Source organism: Rhinolophus sinicus, chromosome 3, assembly GCF_057876585.1.
Source record: "Rhinolophus sinicus isolate RSI-liver-muscle chromosome 3, RSI-T2T, whole genome shotgun sequence".
Classification (NCBI taxonomy): Eukaryota; Metazoa; Chordata; class Mammalia; order Chiroptera; family Rhinolophidae; genus Rhinolophus; species Rhinolophus sinicus.
The window spans coordinates 102139079-102150000 of record NC_142503.1 but is presented as its reverse complement, the minus strand read 5'-3'; the positions used below and the strand labels follow the sequence as shown (position 1 = coordinate 102150000).

At 48.6% G+C, this 10922-nt stretch overlaps 1 protein-coding gene across 1 annotated transcript; it reads left to right on the top strand.

The window, feature by feature from the left end:
* The first annotated feature begins 3411 nt into the window (after positions 1-3411).
* On the top strand, positions 3412-9661 carry CYP1A2 (cytochrome P450 family 1 subfamily A member 2). Its single transcript, XM_019751033.3, has 7 exons — positions 3412-3544; positions 4415-5245; positions 5833-5947; positions 6359-6448; positions 6710-6833; positions 7688-7774; positions 8491-9661. Exons 2-7 carry the CDS (start codon positions 4415-4417, stop codon positions 8786-8788), a joined length of 1545 nt encoding a protein of 514 aa, XP_019606592.2. The 5' UTR covers positions 3412-3544; the 3' UTR covers positions 8789-9661.
* Positions 9662-10922: the final 1261 nt, after the last annotated feature.

The window sequence follows — 10922 nt, the reverse complement described above, 5'->3', positions numbered from 1 at the left end:
ACCTCATGCCTGCCCCCAGCTCGTTCCCACAGGGCATGCCCTAGAGCCTGTCATTGCTGGGCTCCCCTCCCTCCTCTGCAGCAAAGTCCACTTCCCTTCAACATGTCCACCTGGCCCTCAGGAGACTCACATCCTGGTAAGGTACCCAGCTCTGACCAGGCAGGCCGCCCTCCACTGCCCCCGCCATTGCGTCCTGCTCCACTCAGTTTCTGTGTCCACATACTTCCCCCAGATCCAGGGATAGGTGTCAGGCAGATTCATGACGTTGTAGTCCAGAGTACAATCTTCCAAAGGTTGGAGTCCCAGCTCTAATGTAGTACTAGGTGACCTAAAACAAATTACACAACTTATTTGTGCCTCTATTAGCTTGTTGCAATGTGAGAATAGTGTTAATTTCTATCCCGTAGGATCACTGAGAATGTTTTTTGTTATTATAATGCGTATAAAGCCCTTAGAACGACGCCGGGCCCATAAGTGTCCAGTGCTATAAAATGTGTGATAAATGCACAAATGCCACAGTCTCCCTCACCATCCTCCCTCCCACTTGGACTCAGGGCTGGGGAGCCCCCTTCTGCAGGTATCCCATGCTTACAGTTTGGGTCTCCTGGGACTCCCTTCACTTGGCTTTGTGAGATGGGGTGGGGGTCCTCTTTTCTTCCCCAGAGGGAGGAGAGAACCACTGTGGGACCCCTTACCAAGCAACAGCCCTCTACCTTAACGCTCTCTTTCATATAATGAACACCCACATGCCTTCACGAAGGTTTGTGGATAGCTGGAATTTGTTACATCTTCTTTCTCTCTCTCCTCTCTATATAGATACACAGATGTATGTTTATTTTTCAGCAGAACCCTTAAAACTAAGTTGTGGAAATCATGACACTTTACCTCCAAACACTACAGCATTAATCTCCTAAGAATATCTCCTAAAATATTGTCCCACATAACTGTGGTACTATGTTCACACCTAAGAAAATTAGTATTAATTCCATAATATCACATCATCCCCATTCCTTGTTCATGTGTCTTCAATTGTCCCAAAAGTCTCTTTTTATAGCTTAATTTTTTTTTTAACCAAAAATAGTGCCTGGCAGGTGCTACGTATTTATTGAATAAATGAATAATGCAAGGGACAAGCACTTCTCTTCAATGGTTGGTGGTACCTGCTGGCTTAGGAAAACAAAATGCAGGGGGAAAAGCAAAATCTCTTTGCTTTTCAAAGGGATTATATATTATTTCTCATACAACTGAAGCACACAGTAATAACTACAATAACCTTACTGAACATCTACTTAGTGTTCCATGTGTAAAATTCTGTTCTAGGTGCATTACATATTAGTTAAGCCTCACGATAATCTTCATATATCACTTAAACCTCAATACCTGTATAATAGATAATAAGGAATTATTACTCACACTGTGGGGACAGAGCCAGGAGTGCAATTTCCAGGCTCTCGGCCTCATGTGGAAAGGTGCTGGCTCAGGTAGTAGATGGCCGTCAGCTGTGGCTAGTTGGCCATCAGCTGTAACCAGTGAGCCACTGCCCACTAATATAACTCCCATGGCTACGCTAGTAAAAAATGGGGGCTAGCAAAAAGATGGTGGCTGAGCTAGCAAGAGCGGATTGCGGAGAGGCAGATTGCAGCTAGCAAGTAAGGTTGGTTGGCAGAGAGAAGTGAACGGCAGGTTGCGGATCATGTGGCTCCTGCTCCCTGGGTCTCCAATCCAGCCGCCAGCGAGAATATAGTGGTATGACTCCCCTAGCTGTGGCTCCGTGGGTGGTCCTTTTTGGCCTCACCATGTCCTGTGTTCTTATGTGGGGAGCGGGACAGAGATCCCGCATGACACCCTGCATGACACACACTATACAGAAAAGGAAATTGAGGTTTAGAAGGATAATTTGTCTTGGAAGATCCAGGATTAAAAACTGTGTCTGTCCAATTTCAGACTTTGTTCTCTCTACAATTATAAAGTACCTTTTAATAAACCAAAGCATTAAACCAAAATGAAGATAATGAGTACTTGAGTTACTCAAGAGAGCACTCTTAATTTTTTTTTTTTAATTGGAGAATTGTGGGGACAGAGTCGCAGAGAGCAATTTCCAGGCTCTCGACCTCACGTAGAAAGTGCTGGCTCAGATAGTAGACGGCCATCACATGTGATTAGACGGCCATCAGCTATAACCAGTTGGCCATTACCACTAATATAACTGCCGTGGCTACGCCGGCAGGTGGGTTGGCAGAGAAGCAGACAGTGGATTGCACATCGTGTGGCTCCTGTTTCCTGTGTCTCCAGCCCAGCTGCCAGCGAGACTGTAGTGGTATGACACCCCCATCTATGTCTCCGCGGTGTTCCTTTTTGGCCTCGCCATGTCCTGTGTTCTTATGCGGGGGGCGGCACCAGAGATCCTGCATGACAGGAATATTGGGGAACAGTGTGTTTCTCCAGGGCCCATCAGATCCAAGTCATTGTCCTTCAATCTAGTTGTGGAGGGCGCAGCTCAGCTCCAAGTCCAGTTGCCGTTTTCAATCTTTAGTTGCAGGGGGTGCAGCCCACCATCTCATTGAAACGGCAACCTTGTGAAGAGCATGGGCTCTAACCAACTGAGCCATGTGGCCGCCCCTCTGGCAGCTCAGCAGCAGCTCATTGTCTTCAATCTAGTCGTGGGGGGCTCAGCTCACTGACTCATGTGGGAATCGAACCTGAAACCCTGTTGTTCAGAGCTTGCACTCTAACCAACTGAGCCATCCAGCCGCCCTTAATTTTTTATTTTTTTAAATTCAGCATCCAATCAAGGTTCATATATTGCATTTGGTTATGTCTCTTTAGTCTCTTTGGTCTAGAAAATATCCTTGTCTCTTTTTTATCTATTTATTTTTAATGATATTGACCATTTGAAAGAGTGTGAACCAGTTGCCAGGAGGAGCTGCCCGCAGCGTGCATTCTCATTCACTTTCACCACCTCTCACAGGAGGGAGGAGGCGAGGGGGTCTCTCTTTAGAATGCAGGATCCTCGTCATCTCTGGGCTTAAGATGACCTTGGGCTGAAATTCAGAGGTGGCTGGAACACTCCCTTCCCTTCTGTGGTTTTGTAGGCTATTGGAGAAGCACTGCAGCACCCTCCTGGGGAGGAGCAGTGAGCCTCCTGCTGGGCCTGAGAGCCCAGTCAGGGCTTCCCCACAGGTACAGTGGGAAAGAAGGCTGGGCGAGCCCACAGGCCCGTCACCCCTGCACCCTGCCTTGCTGCTGAGAGAAATAGCAACCCCCCAACCCTGAACATGAAAGGAGGTGAGCACTCCTCCGCAAGGTCACAGCACCTATCCCAGCAGAGCTGCCCCTGGGCCTGGGTGGTAGGAGGAGCCCAGGGATCATGGCCCAAGTCCAAGGATTGATCCCTCCAGTTGTAATCAGTGACTTAAATATCAAGTGACCTAGACAGGTAGGTCAACAAGATAGGAGTGCTGTTTATAAAGGGCACCCTACCTGGAGCTGGGAGGTCTGTACCAGCCCCTACAACCCTGCCGATCTGAAGCACCTGCATCCACAGGTACCTTTCTTGGGCCCATTCCCAGTCCCTGGGAAATGGTAGGATCCCCACCATGTATCTTGGGAACCAGTGAAGATGGAGGGACTGGGGGACACTAGGTCAGGTGTAGGAGGCCTGAGTCCTAGTCCTTGCAGCCCAGCTCCAGAGCTCAGTTTCTCCATTTTTAAATGAGCATCTTGGACTGGGCCATCTCTAAGGACACTTGGTATGATTGGAGTGGAGAGATGGAAAGGGTTGCCCTCAGCACAGGGCAGATCTGGCCGTTGCTGCAGCCCAACTTCAGACTCCAAGGCTGTGGGGAGTGCGGGGGTGGGGGGGACAGGCATCCTCAGAGTTGGAGGTGCCTTTCTTGATCTTGATAAAGAATTCCCTGGGAAAGGGGCATCATGAGCCATTTGCATGAGCCCTGTGACCTTGGTCCCCTCAGTGCAGCTCCCTGTTCCCTGAATAGGAGGAGATATCGGCAGGAAGCCAGCACTGATGGGGACCATTTGGCACAATGCCCAGCATACACCCTGCATTAGGGGCTTACAGAGATGCTTCCCCATTTTGAAGTGGTCACTAGCCTCCACTCCAGCCTCAGAATTGGAAACTGAGGTGATGAGCCAAAGGGAGGGCCAGGACTGGGAGTTCAGACACTCAAGTTGAAAATCGCATGGCCCCTGTCCAGCCCTCAGATTCTGTGATGCACTAGGGTGAGCTCCTGGGACGTGGGATCCACGGTGCATGGAACTTAGACTTTCTGGTGCCCCGCAGAGAGCCAAGCACAGAACATGTGCCAGTGTTTACTGAATGAGTGAGTGAGTGAGTGAGTGAATGGCTCCATCTCCACCCTGCTTCCTCTTTCCTCTCCGCCTATGGTTGGTACAGATGGCATTGTCCCAGCCCAGTTCCTTCTCAGCCACCGAGCTTCTCCTGGCCTCTGCCATCTTCTGCCTGGTATTCTGGGTGGTCCGGGCCTGGCGGCCTCGGGTCCCCAAAGGCCTAAAGAGTCCACCAGGGCCCTGGGGCTGGCCCCTGCTCGGGCACATGCTGACCTTGGGGAAGAGCCCACACCTGGTGCTGTCACGGCTGAGCCAGCGTTATGGGGACGTGCTGGAGATCCGCGTTGGCTGCACACCTGTGCTGGTGCTCAGCGGCCTGGACACCATCCGGCAGGCCCTGGTGCGGCAGAGCGATGATTTCAAGGGCCGGCCTGACTTCTACAGCTTCACCCTGGTCTCTGATGGCAACAGCATGACCTTCAACCCAGACTCTGGACCAGTGTGGGCTGCCCGCCGGCGCCTGGCCCAGAATGCCCTCAAGAGTTTCTCCATCGCCTCAGACCCGGCTTCCATGTCCTCCTGCTACCTGGAGGAGCATGTGAGCAAGGAGGCTGAAGCCCTCATTGCCAAGTTCCAGGAGCTGATGGTAGAGGCTGGGCGCTTCGACCCCTACGACCAGGTGGTGGTGTCAGTGGCCAAAGTCATTGGTGCCATGTGCTTTGGGCAGCACTTTCCCCAGAGCAGTGAAGAGATGCTCAGCCTTGTGAAGAACAGTCAGGATTTTGTGGAGTCCGCCTCCTCTACGAACCCCGTGGACTTCTTCCCCATCCTGCGATACCTGCCCAACCCCACCCTGCAGAGGTTCAAGGCCTTCAACCAGCGGTTTGTGCGCTTCCTGCAGAAAATAGTCCAGGAGCACTACCAGGGCTTTGTCAAGGTGAGCCCAGCATGCAGGTGGGGAGGGGGCACCCTGAAGAGCCTGGGGTGGCCCCTCTCACCCAACTCCAAAAGAACCCCAGAGCTGATGAGCTGCCGAGGGCTGGGAAGGCTTTGGGACACCTTGGAGCAGCTGTGTGACCTGAAGCCAACCCCTCTCCCTGTGTGGCCTCGGTTTCCTCATCCCCATAGCCTCCTTCTCAGAGCATCTGAAAGCCTCAGAGAGATAAGGCTGTGTGTGGGGCCCTGGCAGAACCCTGCCATGTGGGGGGCTGTTACTGTGTGTGAGAAGGCTTTTGTTGCTTAGGAACCTGCACCCTGAAAGAGATTAATCTCCAGCTCAGGTGTCACTTTGCTTCGCTGTACTCACACTAAAACCCCCCCCTTTGATATTAGACCCCTGGGGTTACTGGGAGGAAGGGTCAATGAGGCAGGAAATGATACTTTAAGCCCTCCCCTGGGCTGCTACCAGCTCCTGCTGCAGCAAAGCCCACTGCCTGGAGGCGTGGCGGGTACGGGATGGGGTGGGGTTGAGGTGCTGCCTTTGGTCCTGGAAGTGCTGGCTGCTACCAAGCGTCTGCCCCCCAGGACAGTGTTCAGGACATCACCGGTGCCCTGTTCCAGCACTGCGAGAAGGACTCCAGCGGTGGCCTCGTCCCCCATGAGAAGATTGTCAACCTTATCAACGACATCTTTGGGGCCGGTAGGAAACAGGCCGCAGCCCCTCCAGCCATCAGTGCCTGCCATTTACCCACAGAACTGCCCAGGCCCAAGTCCGTCAGATAATTTGCCTCCAAACACCAGACAGTACAGAACACGGAAACCTGCCCAGGTTCAGGGTTTGAACCCAGGCTGTGCCAACTCAGCCAAGTCCCTCTCATCCTTGGGGCCTCAGTTTCCCCATCTGAACAATAAAGGGCTCTCTGGCCTATAAGTCTAAGCCCCTGTAGTTCCAGCAGCTAATTATGAAACCAGTGACTCAAGTTGGGGGGTGGGGGTGGGAATGAGGGAGGCAGAGAAAGACAATGCTTGATATGTACGTGGTGGGTGCTTGGTAAATGTTGGTTTCTTGTTCCTGTTTTCCTTCCTTCCTCACCTTGCCCATGCTGCCTAGGATTTGACACAGTCACAACAGCCATCTCCTGGAGCCTTATGTACCTTGTTACAAATCCTGAGATGCAGAGAAAGATCCAGGAGGAACTGGGTATGTAGAGAGAAGCCTGGGGGCCCCAGGCCATTTGTTCAATCTATATATAGCTCTTATATACCTACTATGTGCAAGCCCTGGGCATACAATTGTGTCCACCCTTGTCTAGAAGATGCTGGGAGAGGGTTGGTGGGTCTCAGACATGTAAATAGACGTAGAGTGACACGACATAGAGTGACATTTGGGATAATAAGGGACGCAGATACCATGGAGCAGGCAGGCAGCCCGTAAGCCCTGTCTGTCTTCTGTGCTCTGCAGACACTGTGATTGGCAGGGCACGGCAGCCCCGGCTCTCAGACAGACCCCAGCTGCCCTATCTGGAGGCCTTCATCCTGGAGACCTTCCGACACTCCTCCTTTGTCCCCTTCACCATCCCCCACAGGTGAGTCCTACCTATTGTGCCCTCCCTCTCCTCATCCTCACCATGGTTTCTCCTCCAAGCATCTCAGTTCTCGCCCTGCTTCAGCACCTGCTTCCTGACCATGACACCATGTTCCTCACAGACCCTCGGCCTCTAGTCTGCCCCTATTCAGTCCAAATATGACCAAACTCCCCAGTTCCCAGGAGAAAGTCACACTCCTGATCTCAGCTCACATTCCCCACTACAAGTGCTCTCACCGCGGCCAGGCTGACCTCACCCTTCCTCACAAGCGTGAGCCAGCCAGACTCCAACCTCGCTTTTACTGGACCTTCTGCTTCGAGTGCCTTCTAACCTCTTCTCTGGCTAACCAGAATCCTATCCCTGCCCAAGATCAATCCTGACACAAACTTCTCCCCTAGGAGCCTTTCTTGACTCATCCAGCTGGCACAGCTCATTTCGGATATCTTGTAGGACTTACAATCATTTGTCCCTGATTATATCCTGGGATTTTAACAATGTCAGGAGAGTTTAGTGCACACTTCCTCTGCCCATGTGCTGGTCTAGTTATTCCCAGAGTAAGAGGCCTAACTCCTCGACCATGCTGGGCATTCCCCAGGCTCCTGAAGATGGCCAAGTACACAGCTGGGCACAAACAGAAGTGTCGTAAACACTTGTTTAGGCTGAAGAACAGGAGCCAAGGAAGGGGAAGGATCATTTTCCCCCTTCCCTCCTCCTGCCATGTCCTCCCTGTGGAGGACATGGAGACCGTGGTGGGCAGGCTGTTGGGGTGGGGTGGGTGTAGGAGCAAGAAGCTCCCAGAGCCAGGCCCCAGTTTTCCAGCCCCTGAGTCTGACAGAGCCCTCTTCCCTCCACAGCACAACAAGGGACACAACACTGAATGGCTTCTACATTCCCAAGGAGCGCTGCGTCTTCGTAAATCAGTGGCATGTCAATCATGACCGGTAAGTCCGCCCCCCCACTAACAAGCGTGTGAAGGTCAGCAGTTGGGAAGGACTGGCTGCTCCTCTAGAAACTGGTTGTGTCATGTAACAAAGGAATAGTGCCTCGATTGCTACAGAACCTTCTCTAAGTGACAAAATTTAGGTTCATGTTTCTCAAACTTTACAGCGCATAAGAATTAACCAGGGGAAAGACAAAAAAAAAAAAAAAAGCATTAACCAGGAAGTTGGTTGTGGATTTTAGCACCTCACCCCCCAAGCTTCCACTTTGGTAGCTAAGGTGGAGTACTCAGATGATTTGCTGCGGATGGCCTAGGAACCTCTCTTTGGAAAACCCTTCTTTAGTCTATGGGTAGGGGGACCACATCATTTACCATCCAAACAGGGGCACTTCTGAGTGTGGGATGCTGTCAGTAATTACTCTAAAACAATAAGCATAAACCAAGATACACTATGGATTCCCCTTGTATACTAATGAGAAGGAAGATAATTTAATATTAAAAAGCACTATTTTCAAGGCTGATCATTTTAGAAAGAACTATATAAAAGAAATAAGCCCTCAAGTATAGTTTGGTCCCTTTCCCCACTCTCCTTTCATTGCTCTTGATCTATTCTAACACTTGTGATATCAACAGAAGTCTGTTCAGAAGCCTCCCTCCAGGCCTTTCCTCCCAGAGCCTCCCAGCCCAGACATCCCAGTTCCTCTGTTCCTCTTGCAGGAAGCTGTGGGAGGACCCATTTGAGTTCCGGCCGGAGCGATTCCTCACTGCTGATGGGACTGCCATCAACAAGACCTTGAGTGAGAAAGTGATTCTCTTTGGCCTGGGCAAGCGCCGGTGCATAGGGGAGGTGCTGGCCAAATCGGAGATCTTCCTTTTCCTGGCCATCCTGCTACAGCAGCTGGAGTTCAGTGTGCCACCGGGTGTGAAAGTGGACCTAACCCCCATCTACGGGCTGACCATGAAGCATGCCCACTGTGAGCATGTCCAGGCACGGCTACGCTTCTCTGTCAAGTGAAGAAGGCACCAGCATGCTGATGCAGAAGGAAGGATAGGGGTCACCATGGGCCTCAGCCTTTTTTTTCCTTTCTTTATTTCTTTCAGTAATGCCTTTATTGAAATATAATTCATGCAGGAGAAGAGAATTTTTCCCATTTTCCCTTCTAGATTCTTTGGCTGGCCTAAAATTAAGTTGACATAAGACAGATTAAGAGGAAAAAAACAAATTTAATTTTGTACATACAGAAGGCCATAGAAATATGAGACTCAAAGAAATGACTGATGCAGGCTGCTTTTATACTTTTAAAACAAATAAACAATTATTTGTGAAGATTTGACAAAACAAAGGAGTTTGGGCTTCAGGTAGCAAATTAATGAAGAAGTAACAAAGTTTGTTTATATAGCCTTCTGGGCCTTGAATTCCCTGTCTCAGGTGACAAGTATGCCTGATATAGGAAGGAAATCTTCACATAGGGGATTTTTTATTTCCTGCTTTCAGGGGGACAAAAAAGGGGTAGAGAGTTCTTCTTGGACCAGCTCTTTCTTAAGTAACTTTAATTCAAAATCATCAATATGCTGAACTGGCATATTTGGGGTCTTATTTTGCTCCCCCTTATTCATATAACATACAATTCACCTCCTTAAAGTGTACAACCCATGGCTTTCAGTATATTTACAGAGTTGTGCTATCACACAACAATCACCTTTAGAACCTTTTCATCACCCAAGAAAGAAGCCCATATCCATTAACAGTCACTGCCCATTTCGCCTTAACCCACCTTCCCTGCCCTACCAGCCCCAGGCAGTTACTAATTTTCTTTCTGTCTCTGTAGATTCGGCTACTCTGGACATTTCATATAAGTGCAATTATACAATATGTGGTCTTTTGTGACTGGCTTCTTCACTTAGCATGTTTTCAAGGTTCATCCATGTTGTAGCATGAATGGTTTTTTGAGTCCTGAGACTAGGCCCAGTCATTGATGGGTACATCTTTCCCTCTTTTCTCTTTTCCTGTATGAGTCAAGTCTTTCAACACTTAAAGAGAACAGGGAGGAAGGGGCCCAGCCTTGAGGGCCAAACTCAGATGGGTGAATGGGGATCCCTCATGTCTCATCCTCAAAAGGTAGAGCATCTGACTCCCCACAAGGCCCTGATTTGTTCATCCTCAGCTAGGAGAAGATAAACTCCCCAGAAATACTTAGATTACCTGCAAAAGCCCCAGGTCTCATCAAAGAGCACTATCAAAAGAGTGAAAAGATAAGCCACAAAATGGGAGAAAACATTTGCAATTCATATATCTAATAAAGGATTAATATCCAGAATATAATTAGGAACGCCTACAACTCAACAACAACAAAAAAACACAATTCAAAACTCAGAAAAAGACTTGAATAGACAGTTCTGTAAAAAAGATACGCAAATGGACACAGACGCTAAAAGATGCTTAACATCATTGGTTAATAGAAAAATGCAAATCAAAACCACAATGAGATACCATTTCATACCTACTGGAATAACAATTTTAAAAAGCTAGATGGTTATAAATATGTAAGCCTCATGGTAACCACAAAGCAAAAACTATAGTAGATGCACGAAAGACAAAGAAAAAGGAATCCAAACATACCATTATAGAAAATCATTATATCACAAAGGAAGAGGGCAAGAGAAAAAGAAAGGAACAGAAGGACTACAAAGCAATTTGCAAAATGACAATAAATACATACTTATCAATAATTACTTTGGATATAAATGGACTAAATTCTCCAATCAAAAAACAGAGTGGCTGAACGGATTTTTTTTAAAAAGGGCCATCCATAAGCTGCCTACAAGAGACTAACTTCAGCTACAAGGACATACAGACTGAAAGAGAAAGAATGGAAAACATATTCCATGCAAATGGAAACCAAAAGAAAGCTGGGGTAGATATACTTACATCAGACAAAAATAGACTTTAAAACAAAGACTGTAATAAGAGACAAAGAAGGTCATTACAGAATGATAGTCAATTCGACAAGAGGATATAACATTCATAAGTATTTATTCACCCAACACAGGAACACCTAAATATATAAAGCAAATATTAACAGACCTAAAGAAAGAAATAGACAGCAATACAATAATAGTAGGGAAATTTAATACTCCACTGTCATCAA

What these genes read in the sequence shown, in the direction of transcription:
- CYP1A2 (XM_019751033.3), top strand. Translation starts at nt 4,415, where the DNA reads ATGGCATTGTCCCAGCCCAGTTCCTTCTCAGCCACCGAGCTTCTCCTG. An exon ending in AAAGATCCAGGAGGAACTGG is followed by an intron (nt 6,449 to 6,709) that starts GTATGTAGAGAG and finishes TGTGCTCTGCAG; the next exon opens with ACACTGTGATTGGCAGGGCA. An exon ending in CCCTTCACCATCCCCCACAG is followed by an intron (nt 6,834 to 7,687) that starts GTGAGTCCTACC and finishes TTCCCTCCACAG; the next exon opens with CACAACAAGGGACACAACAC.